This window comes from Rhinolophus sinicus, chromosome 7 (assembly GCF_057876585.1).
Source record: "Rhinolophus sinicus isolate RSI-liver-muscle chromosome 7, RSI-T2T, whole genome shotgun sequence".
Taxonomy (NCBI): domain Eukaryota; kingdom Metazoa; phylum Chordata; class Mammalia; order Chiroptera; family Rhinolophidae; genus Rhinolophus; species Rhinolophus sinicus.
In genome coordinates, this window is record NC_142507.1 from 34,918,654 (window position 1) to 34,934,155 (window position 15,502).

The following is a 15,502-nucleotide window of genomic DNA, read 5'->3' on the forward strand; positions in this document are numbered from 1 at the left end:
CATCTCTTCCATACTACCTTGTGCCTTTACATTTTTTATTATTGCATTTATTATATTGTATTAGATGTCTGTTTACACAACCATCTTCCCTACCAGACAGTAAGATTATTAACGGCAAGTTTCATGTTCTAATTCACATTTATAAACCTAGCGATTAGTGCTATCTATAAAAGATAGCACTATTTTAAAAAATTTGTTGGTTATTGAATGAATGAATGAATGAATGAATGAATGAATGAAACCATATATGAATGACTACATGGATAGACAGTTGCCTAAGAATGAATAAATGAATGGCTAAATAAAATGCTTTTATAATTACCTAAAATAGCCTCTTTCAATCTTCATCTGTTAAAACCCTACACTTTGTCTTTCTATTCAAATTTCCTTTTATAATTTTCCTCTGATACCATTTTAGCAATCCAAAAGCAATGATCCCTACTAATCCACAACACAAACAACAAATGTTTAAGCTCAGACTCACTACTAAATTATCTTACAGAATCATCTCTGCAACCCAATATCGCAGCAACTCAAAACATTATTGCTCTTTTATCAATACATTGTCTATTTACCCCAAGAAGAGCATGTCTTGGAGCAGTAAGTCACTTGCCCAACGTCACACAGTTTGAAAGTGTTGGAACTGGGTTTGAAACCAGGTCTGTTTTAATTCAGAGCCCAAATTTCTAACCACTGTGTTATACCTCTTCTCACTTATTCATTCTGGTACCCTCCCAAAGTCAAGTGTTGGGCCCAACAGCTGCTACTCGATAAGTAGTAATTGATCAAATCAACTAATGAAATTTAAATGAAGCTCTCTCAGACAACTATGGGAATTACTGAAATCCCAACATGATGTCTTTAAATAACCACATTTATCTGAAAAAAATATATTACGAACAAATTCTAAATAACCAGTTGCAATGATTGCAAGCATGAATTATTACTCTAATGTGTGCATTAAATCATTTTTAAAGCACATTATCTAGTGTTATGCTTTCCCCCAAACAAACTAATGTAAACCATAAGGCAAGATGTTATAAAATTTCATATAAAACTTCATTCATGAATACACCTCGAACATTATAAAAATTTTTCTTAATGAATGCTATATTTGTAAGAAAACACTATTCATTTGCAGTGATAATAAACTTATGTAACAAACTAATAGGTTTGTTTAAATTCCTTTAAAATGAATTATGTCACTCTACGTATCTTTAATGAATGAATACATTATTTTGAGGGTATAACAATAAACAAGCATGGTCACTGGTTTGCACAGAGACAGACCAGTAAGAATGCTTCAATCAGGGCAACTTAGGGTGCTACAGAACATACCAGGAGCAGTATGTTCCAGGAAGAGGAGGAGGAAACAAAACCTGAAGGACAAGTAGGATCCAGACAGATGAAACGGGTGGAGTAGGGGAAAGGCTGAGATTGAACAGAAATCTTGGTATGTTGGTGAAATTCCAATTGGCATTATCAGCTAAAGAGTATGGGCTTTATCTTGAGTGCAAAGAGGAGCCTCTGAAGGGTTTTAAATAAGGAAATTACTATCGAACTTATATTCTAGAAAAATGACTCTGGCTGCAATGTAGGGGCATTGGATTTGACAGGGGAGAAAGTGTAGGTAATTTTAAGAGGTGATAGAGGCTAAAACTAAGTTAATGACAGTATGCAGAAAGAAAAATCCCACTTTGCGTGTATGTTCATTTGTAATCTTATCACTACTTAGCACTTTTCACCCAACACACTGGCAGGCAGGTGGAAATGTTGATTTTACCTGACAGAGACTGTACCTATCTTCCATTTCTATTTTATTTGCAAAAGGCAATTAAACACTTTATTTGACAAATCTGAACCCTTCAGGCAAATCTAAAACTCTTACTGGTCACAATTTTTCTATTTTATATTTCAAACACTATTTTCTCTAGTGATATATATATATATATATATATATATATATATATATATATATATATATATATATATATATATCACTACCCAAAATAGACTTTCAGGTATGATTTAAATATATTTAAATCATACCCGAAAGTCTATTTTGTTCCTTTCATGAATAAGTAGTAACGTAAAATAATTGATCATTTTCTTTTCAGTATTCTTTTATCAGAGTTAGGGAAATAAAAATAAAAAAAGTGAAGTCAAAAGAAAAATACCCTTAAGACTACTTCGAATGACAATTGTGAAGCACTATAAAACCACAATCATCATAAAACATAGTAAATATTCTCGATGCATTTTAATTTAAAAGCTGTAAGTGGAGTTAAATAATTTGGAAAAACATCAACACCTTCCATTTTCTACATGTTCAATTTTACCTTTCAAATCTCTTTAGGCTCTCTGCCTTCCCTCCATTTTCACTCCTGCAACCTGAATTCACACATTCACTAGGTTTTGTCTGGACTAAGACAAGAGTCTTTTCACCTATCTCTTGATTCCATGTTCATTTCTTCAAGATGATGAAAGACTGGTCAGTGAGATAGCTGGTTAACCAAAAATCATACTCCACTCAAAATAAGCAAATTAAAATAAGTATATGAAAGAGTTTTTACAGAGATAGACACATACAAGAGAGATGAAGAAAATTTAGACAAACAGTTCATAAATAAAGGCATGTACTATAGTGCTATTTTAGAATGAGAAAAATGTGTGTGTGTGTGTGTGTGTGTGTGTGAACATGCTAGTGTAAATCTTTCAACTGTGTTCTCTGAAGAGGTATCTCTTATTCTCAGACTGTGCCGCTTCCTACTTTTCTCATGAACCTTGTTAATATATGTGAGTCAATATTATAATTTCATGTGTTTGAATGTTTCTTTTAATGCTATTATTCAGTAAAATAAGAAGCTCAGCCCTATATTGGTTTTCAAATTGATTTTGAAAATTTATTAATCTGAGTAATCTAGAAGTCTGAGTCCCCTACTGATTTAGGGGACTTGAACCTAGGAATCAGAAATGTTACACATTGGAAGTGGAACAGGTTTGGGAGAGCGTGATTGGTTTAAAAGAAATGAATTGGAGGTGTAGGTATGATATATAGCCAAGTGGAAATGCCCAGTAAATTTGAAAGGTAGGTTACACACACCAGTGAAGATGTTCAGTACCAGCTGAATCATGGGAGAGAATACACTTCTGGGGATACGGGTTAAGGAGTTATGCAGGAAGGGGTGCCATTGGGAGCCTTGAGAGTTTATGAAAATAAGAGTGGAATGAGAAAAATACAGGGTGAGAAGCTTTGGGACAGGACGAGCTAAAGGAGGTAAAGCAGGAGTCAATCCTGGGTATTCGTCTTGAACGGCCCCTTCTGTGAATTTCTGAGCCAAGGAGACTCCAGGGTACAAGTGCTACAGAGCTTGTAGCCAGCACCATTACCTACTCATCCCCTTGGCTTCCCGGGTTTCTGTTAAAATTGCATTCCCTTTTCCCTTTTCTTCCTAGCCTAGTCCATTTTGATTTATGACGGATGGGGTGGCTTTCTTAATTTTAGATTGTCATCTCCCCAAACACCGCTTCCTAAATCTTTGTCTCCATGCAAAACCTGTAGATTGGTTACATCCATACCTGCAGCCCTACATTTCTGGGACACCACACTCTGGCCCAAACCCCGAAACATCTTAAAAGCCCCACTACTCCGAGATGCTGGAGTGAAGAGGGAGTAGGTAGGTGAACTGAACATAAGAATTATGACAGAATCAGTACTAAGTACAGACCTTACCTAGGAGATAAGTAGTCTTGCACAAATTACAGAAACAGTAGGACAATCAGAATAGACAAAGTGATCACGGCAAAGGGAAATAAAATAGTCAAGAAAGTATTAAAGACAAAATGAATTTTGTTAGCATGTGAAAACAAACAAAGAAAGCAAAAGAAGAGAGACAGGAAGCCTATCCGGAGAAAGATTAAGAATTTTATTAACAAAAGCAAGCTTTTCCAAAAACACTTTATGTAAATGAGGTCACTGTCGCTAAACCTAATTAAATTATAGAGCAAGAAGAAAATGAAGCATTTCTTCAAAAAGTACGACAACAGATCTGGTATTAGCAGTATGGCTTTTTCCCCAAAGACCACACAGTTATTGTACCAGAGCATGTTCAACTTTATATTTTATCACTTTTAAATTCTACATTTGTATCACAAAACTAGATAGTGAAAAAAAAAAAAATAATTGCATGGAAATTTATGAAATATTTGTTTTCTCTTCAATTAAGTGCATACAATTTGGTGGATAGTGGATAGGATCTCATCCGATCCAAATGAATATACAACATAGTTTTCTGTATTGTATAAGATCATTGGGAATATAGATTCTCCTATTATATTGTGTACCCCTCAGATTTGATAAAAATATTATTGGTGTCTTTAAGCCATTGGTAAGTATTTTGAACACAGCAGGACTAATAACTTCATGGCATTCCACTGGTAGAAGTGCACAATGAAATATCAATCAATTAAACAGTTCTGTTATCCAATCCACATTTAAAACATCTTATCGGAGTAAATATGTATGTGACCTATTTCATATATAGTTAGTACATACTATATAGAAATATTCATATAAATGAGTAGCAAAAATAAAGAAGTACTTATGCATTGGAAACAATTAACTGAAATTTATTGCAAATGCCTACCTGTATATATTTGTGAATGAACCAAGAAGCTTGCTTTCCATCATTCACCGACTCCACTGTCGTGTTAGCCATACCAACAATATCACCACCTGCAAACACCCATGGTTCACTGGTTTGCATAGTTTCTGGATCTACTTCTGGGAGACCCCATCTGTTAAATTTTATCGGGCTTAAGGCTTCTTTTACTGAAAACAAGTGAAAGACAACAGGCAATGACTAATCTGTGCATGACATAACAATAATTTGAAAATTAAGAAAAATTCTGATTTAATTATTGTTCTAGGGATTCAAACAACTGTTTTTAATGAAGCATAAAAATGGAAATTTAATGAAATATCTGAGTTAATACATTCAAAGTATTGACTTAACCAACTCAAAATATACCTCACATGTACAAATTAAAGACCACAGATTTGGGTAATGTTACAGATCTGGTATTTATGTTTAAGAAGTATGAATCCATGAAGTAGAAAAGTATACCCCTTCAAATATTTTAATGAATATAAAATCCACTTAAATCACTTTAAATGGATTTTAAATGCATTTTCTAAAACTTTATTTGTCCATAACCATTATTTTCACAAATTTGTTATAACTCAGATGATTCCAAACTTGTTCCTGTGTCACAGGTGTCAGTTATGATGTGAATTTGGATCGATGGCCAATCTTTTCCTTTCACAACAGGAACTTCTATAAAGAAAACATTTAAACTAAATCATTCGCACTTAATGTTAAACAATTTAATGGATCCAGGAATAGAGTTACATTTAGGTATCAATTTCTGTTTTATCTTGCAAAAGTCAACAAACGCAAACATTACCAATAATTCCTTAAAATAGTTTTAAATATGCTTAAATAGATGCTAAATATGCTGTGTTTCAATGAATATAATGTCATGGAACAAGGAAGACGTTGTGTTCCTTTAAGAAAAATATCTAAAGGAAACTTCAGACACATGTTCCTGATATTTTGAAGACATAAAAGAATGTAAAATAGAAACAGAGTTGATTAAGAAAATAAATGAAGAAAGGTAGATGGCACCATATATGATGGAGCAAACTGAGCCAGTTTTTAGGATACAATGTTCTCTCCGGGTATTCATCTCACGAATTTTAATTTCAGTATCTCAGGATAGATTAAAGGAGCTATTCTTTACTCCAATACAAAAGATAATATAACAATTTATACTAAAGAAGAACAGATTGGAAGATTCTGGAAGTTAATTGTTGAATAGATTAATGAGTCAAATATAAAATAACGAAATGTAAAAAATATTATTCTAGCAACTAAAACCAGTTTCTTCTGAGCAATAATAGAAGTAAAAATAAACCTTGGTACATATTTGTAACCTTCTACTTAAAGAATATTAGAATTTTAGAAGCCTACTAAGGGATTACTATTGATTGTTTTCCCCACAAGACTGTACGTACCATGAGAACAGGAATGAGTCCATGTTACTCACTGCTATACCACAGAGTATTAGGAAATGAGGAGACTCTCAGTTCAATGGATGGATGAATGAATAAATGAATGAGTAGATGGCTCAGCACTATTGTGCTCAGGTTTTTATTTTAGATCTGCTACTGTTTGTATCTCTGATGCAATATCACCTTTCATTGAGAGTAAAATTAAATATTTGTGTAATTATTTTCAATGCAGAATGGCACATTGAGAAGATTTTTCTAATGTTTTTAAAGGTCACAGGAAATGAGACCTTTATCATTTGTTCCCTATTGCATAACAGATCATCAGTACCATCTGTTGACAGTTACTTGAGGTGCAAGAAAGTCAGTAGTGAGTATTGCTTATCAATTCAACCTTTTATAATAATGGTAACTGTTAACACACCATCACTAAATGGTTTATGTAATGGGATATATACATATGCAAGGGGTAAAAAAGAATTTTCCTATGTAAAAAATGACCTATTTTATATAAGACTTTGACCCATATGACTTCACTGATGTGTGGTATATAAAACTGAACACAACAAAAGAATAAGACAAACAAATGAAGAAACAAAAAATCATAGAGAGAGACAACAGTTTAGTGGTTACCAAAGGGGGGTGGTAGATGAGGGTAAATGGGATCAAATATATGGTGATGGAAGGAGAACTGACTCTGGGTGGTGAACACACAATGTGATATATAGATGATGTATTGCAGAATTGTACACCTGAAATCTGTGTAACTTTACTAACAATTGTCACCCCAATAAACTTTAATAAAAAAAACCTGTGATATAACTTTGTCTTTTATAGTGATATGAAATAAAAATGGTTTTTAAATGAGAAGGAATTCAAGATTATTTCACTAGGTGATCAAAGCTCATTTACACATTTTTTTTATATTTTACAAGAATATCCTTGACAGTTAGCACAGACTTCACTCTAAGCTTGAGCAACGAGGGATTATGATTTAGCTATCTTTGATTTCCCTCAGCAGCTATTATAGTTAAAGACATATATACTGTGAAATTATTGAAGCTTAAGCTCCAGGGTCCCTGACTTACATGGGTCTCTTTCAGGGCCCAGTGACGAAATTTGAATACGTAATTTTTTTTCTTTATAGAGGAGTCCTCAAATTATATAAACTTCAGGGCTTATAGTGCTTGAATCTACCCTTGAGTACACTGTATTATACACAGTAGGTGCTGCATAAATGCTTGTGGAATTAAATTGAAGTTCTTGAGTAATGTGCTTGATAATTTCTTATGCTTTAAAAATGTACATAGTATGATTCACTTTAATATTAGAGCTCCATCACTAACTCAGTCAGATAGTAGTCAGGAGATGTTACTTCAAGTTTAATAAATAACTCTTGCATTTCTTAAAATATTTAGCAGCAACACCATAAGTCACTGAGCAGCATTTATTTGTGAATTCAAAAGTGTTGTTTTATTCATGGTTCTTTCCATTGTATACACATTGCATTATTGTATGTCCCTAAACATTCACACATACTAATATTTACTTTAAAAATATGCTCTTTTCCTCAATATTTGATTCATTTATACTGTGAAATCTTGGACCTCAATATCAACTATTTTGATTATTTTTATCATTGTTAATAATCCAGATAACCTCACTAATAAACAACTCTCTCACACTGTATTCCAAAATAGAAAAGTATTTTCTTTCACACTGAAAATTATCTAGGCCACCTTTTGAAAATTATCTACTGAATTCCCCCCTTAGTCTTTTTGGAGGACTTCAAATTGAATATGCTCTTTTACTTAAGAAATAAATAGAAACGATAATGAGAGGCCATGCAGCTGGTTGTAAGGGTATTTAACATCTTATAGTAACGCTTATGTCAAACAAAATAGAGATCATTTGTTTCCATTTTAGTATCTAACACTTTGACTTTCAATATCTATAAAGGATCCTTGGAAAAGTAGGACATGAACAACTTATATGAATAAAACCAGTGCACGGTGGGTCACAAACGGTTTCTGTCAGCGGCACTAAGTAGCCAATGCAAAGATGACTGTTCATTACAACTTGAACATCAAATGGTTAGGATCATTTTCCTGTAGGCACAGTGGACTCAATGTAAACATATATACACACACACAAACACACACAGACACATACACACACACACCCATACATACAGAGGGTGCCCAAAAAATGTATACACATTTTAAGAAAGGAAAAAAAGCTGTATTAAAATTGTAGTACTCAATATATACCAATAGCAAAAGATGAACACAAGTCATGTTTGACTTCTGCAATTACAAGAGGTGCTCAAAGTGGTTACTATCAATGCAATTTTAATACAGTTTTTTTCCCTTCTTAAAACGTATATACATTTTTGACACCCTCTGTGTGTGTGTGTGTGTGTGTGTGTATGTGTAGGGAAGGAGGGAGAGAGAGAGAGAGAGAGAGAGAGAGAGAGAGAGAGAATAAATTCATGAATTTATTGAAACTTTGTTGAATTTGGTATTATGGATCCAAACAACACCTTTCATGATTTCAATGACTCTTTTGAAATATAATAGAGTTATTTCTATTATTTACCCATATTTTTAAGCTCCAAAGTATTTAACTTATAGCTCAAATCAAAGATTGAGTTAAAAAAAATCCACATGCATTTTATTCATAATTTGACAGAAAAGAGTTCGTTTATTTAACTACTTAGATTGTCACCCTCGTCCTCATGGTAAGTACCCTTCTATGAGCTCCTCAGGGCTCTCTTACATCTCTGCTGATACAATTCACTTTAAACACAATGAAAACAAATCTCAGACACACATCTTCTGTTCTGCCGTTTTCTAGCTTGGAAGGAGTGAAAGCATAAGTGGATGAAAAATGTATATTTACATTTGCAAACCAAATAACTACTTGCCATTTCCTATGAAGTGTTAAATGAATATTAATAGGACTGTATCCTTTCTTTCTTGTTTATAACATAACAGGGGTGGGGGAAAGAGATTTTCTGTTATGATCAGGCACAGTATTCCCACAGATTTCTATGAGATTGCATCTTGACGGAGAAGGCAGCATATGTCCCAGTAGCTCCATAGTTGAACAGAAAAAGCACTTGAAAAAAAAAACCCCAAAACATGCTTATTCACAGTCTATATTATTCTGCAAATGGGAGAGAAATGTGTTAAATGATATGGTGTCTAGAATTTTATGCAGTCTTTAAAAAGAACAAAAACATCCTCAATTCATACCAAACATTAGAGATTTATGTTAATTTTCTGTTTTAATTACTACTATGTTTGAATGAGCTTATTTAAAAAAAAACACAAAGACACTCTGAGGTAGATTTAAAACAAGAAATGGTTTTGAAATAGGAACTTTTAGTCAATTTAATGTTATGCATGAAATGTTGTTTTTTATATAGACTTAATTGTATTGTGACACACAAGTTCTTCAATAAGCCACAGCTTAAAATTGCAGAAAACGTCCCTCAGGGACATATCACTTGGAGATGCAGATTGCCAAGGTCAATTAAACTGATGTAGCTGTGCTGTCATATATGTAGAAGAGAAACCCACAAGCATATGACAAGTATATTCCTCAGTATTTATAAAATGGTGTTAAGAATGTTATATTTTTGTACATAAATATAAATTAATTCTCCATAAACAATTCAACAGAAATCATAATGAAGAAGAATTGTTAGTATTCTATGGAGAGTTTGAGATGTTATAAAACGATGGGGGAGAAATACAAAATTTCAACATTTATAATAAAATGCTATCTTGAAAACATAGATGAATTCATCTGTGTTCTTGTTTTTTTAATTTTACATAACCTGTTAGCCATTAGGACAAAAGCACAATGAAACAAAAGGGCAGGCTGAGGCAACAATCTTGGTAAATCAGAGCTGAAAGCAAAATCTTAGCCAGAACAAATAAATTCTAATTGCAGGGTCAGGGTAGCAGAGATCTCTTTCAATAGGACAACTAGGGAAGACACAGAACCAGAGAGTGCCTTCAACTAAGAATAATCAAGCCCAGATGGCATGGGTTTTGCCTTTACTACAGCTCCCTCTGCCTCTAAGTACTTGAAGCAGCATGCTACCCATTCCCAAACACAATGTCACCCACAATGAAGATTCATCATTTTATTTCTGTAAAACCCTCAAAAGTTAACCTTGATTCTGCACCATCCGGCTCCTCCAGGACCTCAAATATCATCTCTGACTCCCCTTAGTATATTCTACTTCTTCTGCTCTCCTCTCCTCTCATCTCCTATTTTGAAAGCTGGTTTTGACATGGTTCTCTGTTCTCACTGCTATTCTCACATCTTCATTTACCAAATTTCTTAGAATAATTTACAGACTGTCTACTGTTTTCACTGCCCAATTATTCCTTCCAGTCTGTCCCTCTAAGGAAAGCATGGTCTCCACAGTCACCACATTCTGGGACCTCGGTCCACCTCCCTTTTGCCTTCTGTAGCATCCAAGTTGAATCACATTCATTTTGATCTCCTTCTTCGCTATGCAGAATACTATTTCATTCGGGCTTTCCTCATTTGAAACTGCCTTTCTTGGGCTCCTACTCCTTCTTCCCTCTTTATTTTCCTCTTACCAGCGCTAAAAGAGTCAGTCTACCACATTTTTATGTGTTAGAAAGTGTAGTCATCTTGTGCCTTTAACTTCCCCTCTATGAAAACGACCTCAAACATTATCTCAAATTCCTTTATTCTGGCCCTTTCAGCTACCTGGTAGACTCCAACCTGAATGCTCTACTGTCCCTTCCAAATCATCATATGGAAACCCCAGTTCAAAGCTTCCTCTGGGCCTTCCTCCTTTTCATGACTGGTTATCAGTGACCTCCATTTATACATTTTCTATTCTCTAAGCAACTGGTTCCTTTCTCTTTTCCCCGCTGTCAGGAGAAGAACTTGACTCGTACTTCATAAAGAATACAGAAGCTATCATTGGGAACTCCTTTGTCTTCTCATTGCCCAAACTACCAACTTACTGGATCTGTGCCCACTCTACCCCCTCTTATCCAAGGCCAGTCCCTGCACATTAACCCCAGGATTCTCTCCTCTTACCTTGTAGGGCTTTTGTTCCTTAGGTTATATGCTCTCTCTTCTCTGTTACCAGTCACTCCCCCTGAATTACATGTTTCCCATAACCGTGTACATACATGTACAGTATCTCCAATTTTTAAATGATTACAGCCCTGCATTTGTCTCCCAAAGCTTCATCAGAACTCTTTTCATGAAGACGATTAATTAGCCCCAGGTTGCCACATTCAGTGACTCTTCTCAGTGAACACCTTGGTTCAGGTCCAGAGCAAGAGTTAGTTGAGCAAGTCACCCAAAGAATAAGACTTAAGAAGGTCCCTGGGCTCAAGACTGTGCAAGTACAGACAGGCACCTCACCTGTCTCACCCTAATTATGGCACTACCTTCCTTGATTTCTCAGCAGCATTCAAGACAATCAATTCTTCCTCATAAAAGTCTCTTTTGGCTTCAAGGACACTGTGGGGACAGAGCCAGAAGAGCAGTTTCCAGGCTCTCGACCTCATGTAGAAAGATGCTGGCTTGGGTAGTAGATGGCCATCAGCTGTAACCAGTTAGCCATTAGCCACTAATATAACTGCCGTGGCTATACTGGCAGTGGGGTTGGTTGGCAGAGAAGCGGACGGCAGATTGTGCATCATGTGAAGCCTGCTTCCTGTATCTCCAGCCCAGCTGCCAGCAAGAATATAGTGATATGAACCCCCCATCCATGGCTCCATTGGTGTTCCTTTTTGGCCTCACCACGTCCTGCGTTCTTGTGTGGGGAACAGGACCAGAGACCCTGCATGACAGACACCATACTTTATGCTTTTCAACCTGATTCCATGAGGACTCTTGAAGTCTTCACTGCTGTGTTTTCCTCTTCTGCTTCCTCAAACGGCCTAGAAGTAGATCATAAACTCCTTGGCATGATCTTTGAATCTTCTCTCTCTGGTTATCTCAACACCCAGTCAGTGACCATGTTGTGACAATTCATCCAAAGGAAACTCTCCTGTTACTTCTTACCTCTCATTTATATCATCTTCATATAATAAAGAATGTTAAGAAAAGCAATTATTGACCTCTTGAATGAGGCAGGCATGATACTGAATATTGCCATACGATATCTCATGTAGACCACAAAACAACTCTTTAAGGTAGATATTATCATCCTGAAGCTAGCCAGTAGGTGGCAGAGCCAGTATTTGAGCATAGTTCTTTGTGACTCCAAAGTCCCCCTTGCCACTAGCCCTTGGTATGGGGGCAAGAGAAAGCTAAGAATGGGCCAACAAAAGTCTCCTAAATCTTCGCTACTGGGAACCATGGTAGTAACTAAAATGAAGCAGATGGAGGGTGGAGGGATAGCAAAGAATTCTAGTATTAACCAGCTTTACAGATACAGACTTTAGGTCATCTCTTCCAATGGAACCATCTCTGTTTCCTTTCTGCTAAATTACCCACAACCACTTTCTGTTAAACTAGTGCCCATGTGACTTGATTTCAGTTACTATTTGCTTTGCCTCCTTCCCTCCTTGACTTCAGGACCCAAATCTGAGTCAGAGCCTTCCCCAGCATCTAGCACAATAATTGGCATACAAGAGGAACTCAATAAATGTTTTTTGTTTGAAAAATATAATACGAAAAATGTAATTGTTGTTCCATTATTTAGCACTCATATTATGTTTTCTTAATTTATTATTTTTCTTGTAAGTCTTATTTCCACAATCAGAAAGTCAGCTCATTGTAGAGAGGAAGCCCAAATATTTTTCTTTAAGAAAAATAAAAATACATGAATAAAAAAGCCTCTACAGTGGCAAACACACTGACTAGGAAAAAACAGCCACTTGGCTAATTTCTTTTGATTGATGTAACTATTTGGTTTCCCTACTGCTATGGTTAAATAATGTTCAGTTTGGATATGCTTGTAGAATCCAGGCAATATAAAATACAGATTTACTTTTGTTCTCCTCCATGCTCAGGACAAGCGTAGGCTCCCTGAATTAAATACAAAAGATGGATGTCAATAATAGCCTGTAGCAACTCCTTTTGTTTTCCTTGTATTCTATGGGGAATCTCATTCTCATTTCCTAAACTGACCAACTAATCAATTCAGAATTAAAATTGTCCAAGCACTTCACCTTGATTTGCTTATTTCTCTGCAATAATTCCATCTATTTAAAACTCTAACCTCCTTGAAGATTTGATTTCATTTTATCTGGAAGACATCTCCTCAAGGAGGCTAGTGTCCTTGAAGGAAATATATGGGGATTGTTTTCAAATTCTCTGTTGGATTCCCAAATGCTACACTTTGATTTGCTTATTTATATTCAATGATACCATCTACTTAAGACTACAAACTCCTTGAAGGAATAGATTATCCTTTAATCTGATTTGGACCATAATCATCATAATTCTATGCACATTTGGGTGCTTAATACTTCTCGATAATTAGAAGAGAGTGAAAAAAGTAGAAGGCTACTGAAATGTTTTATATATACTTTTCAGTGAAAGAAATTTCTAAAATGCTGAATGATACCATGAGTGACATAAATAATTACAGAAAAGGGTTAAGAAAAATGTTTAATATAAGATCCCCATTGGTTCCATTTAAAGACTAAATAAAAACAAACAGAAAGCCAGTAGTAAATTATACTACTTGTAAAAACAATATTATTAAAATATAACTGAATACTGAAAAATATTTTAATTAACAAAATAAATCAAATGGAAAAGATCCCTAAATAGAGCTTTAAAAGTAAGTCTGTGTGTGTTTGACTGCCATGACTAATTATGTATCCATGTAATGTGTGTTCAATTTGGGCTTATTTAAATAGCAGAAATGCTCATTAGCTGCAGTATATCTGTGAAGCTTCAGTAAACAGTTTAATGGTTTTTATGTTTAACCAATTTCATAAGTTCCTGTAATTTTAGCTTTAGCAGCTCATTAATGTTATTTTTTGATATCCATCTTATGACTTTTTTTCCTTGTCAATCGGCTGTAGGCGTACTTCAATGCAAACTTAAAACACACAGTAGAATTTCTTTTAGACAATTTTAGTACATAAGTAAATGCACAATCCAGAAATATAGTTTCTTTACATAGAGTACTAGGTATAATACCATACAGTCAAGGAATACCTTACCTGTGGTTTTGACAAAGACTAGATTCAATGGGATTCATAATGATTATAATGACAAACATTTGTTGAGTGCTTCCACAAATGTGTGGCTGGTTCTAAACCAGGCAACACATATACTGTCTCTTTGGATCCTCACAGAATATGTACTATTTCAATCTTATAGTTGAGGAAACTGAGACTGAGGTACCGTATTTTGCTGTGTATAAATATGCTACTGTGTTTAATACACAACCACATGTTTGGCCCAAACTGTTAGGGGGAAAAATCTTGCATTTTAATTTTTTAATTCAAATTTTTGTTTACATTTAGGTACTTGTTTTTTGTATTATAAAGGAATGTTACCATTTTTTTAAACATTATGGTACAAGAAACTTTATGTAACAAATAGTTACAAAACACAAGCACAGACACAAGATCCAAGAAATTTGATGTGCCAGTAACAAATTTACGATATTTATGCATCATAGAAGGCCAAGAGCTCTTCATCGTTGCAAGTTCATCATAAGTTCAACAAAACTGATTATCGTTATTTCAGGGTATCATTTTGCATATGGATATCGTTATTGATTTCTAGAGTCACACTTTTAACTAATAAGCATGAATAGAAGAATTAAAAACATTTATATATAACAGATATGGAATTAGTTCTACCCATGTATAATGTGCATCCTTATTTTTCCCTCACAAATTTGGGCAAAGAGGTGCGCATTATACACGGCAGAATATGGTAAGTTGCCCAGGTCACACTCTTAGAGTTTGAATCTAACTACAAATCAGCAACAGATGTACCAAGTAGAGAAGCCTGGAGGTCTTTAGGAGCATTTGGAGATACCTCTTTAGGATTAGCTATAATCATAAGCATGGATAAAGTTCCTGAAGAAAAACGGAAATCCAGGTAAAAATGGAGTCAACCAGTTATTTTTTTTAAAGTGACATCAAGCACAACCTGAACGAAAGCCAAGAGGAGGAAACATCAGAGTTGCATGAAAATCAAGATATTTCTGGCTCACACAAGCCAGGAAGAAATCATTTCAAGAAACATCAAATACAAGAGAAATGTAAGGTAGGCAACTAGATTTGGCAATCTGGAGGTCAATGAGCAGTGAAAGATGACATTTGCAGGTAAATGATGAGTGAAAAAGGGCAGCATAAAGGGGTTAAGGAGAGAAGCTCTGCAAAGATGGCAACGCAGTGCACACAGGACTAACCCTCTGGAAGTTTAATGATTGCATAGAAGCAAATTAAG

At 34.8% G+C, this 15,502-nt stretch overlaps 1 protein-coding gene across 1 annotated transcript in view; it reads right to left on the reverse strand.

Annotated features, from left to right (window-relative positions):
- The window catches only part of DPYD (dihydropyrimidine dehydrogenase), a 797,040-nt gene that overhangs the window by 436,586 nt on the left and 344,952 nt on the right, over nt 1-15,502 (reverse strand). Inside the window, exon 12 of the mRNA XM_019747023.3 lies at nt 4,647-4,831. Within this exon, the coding sequence (XP_019602582.3) occupies nt 4,647-4,831 (185 nt within the window). The remainder of the gene's footprint in view (nt 1-4,646; nt 4,832-15,502) is intronic.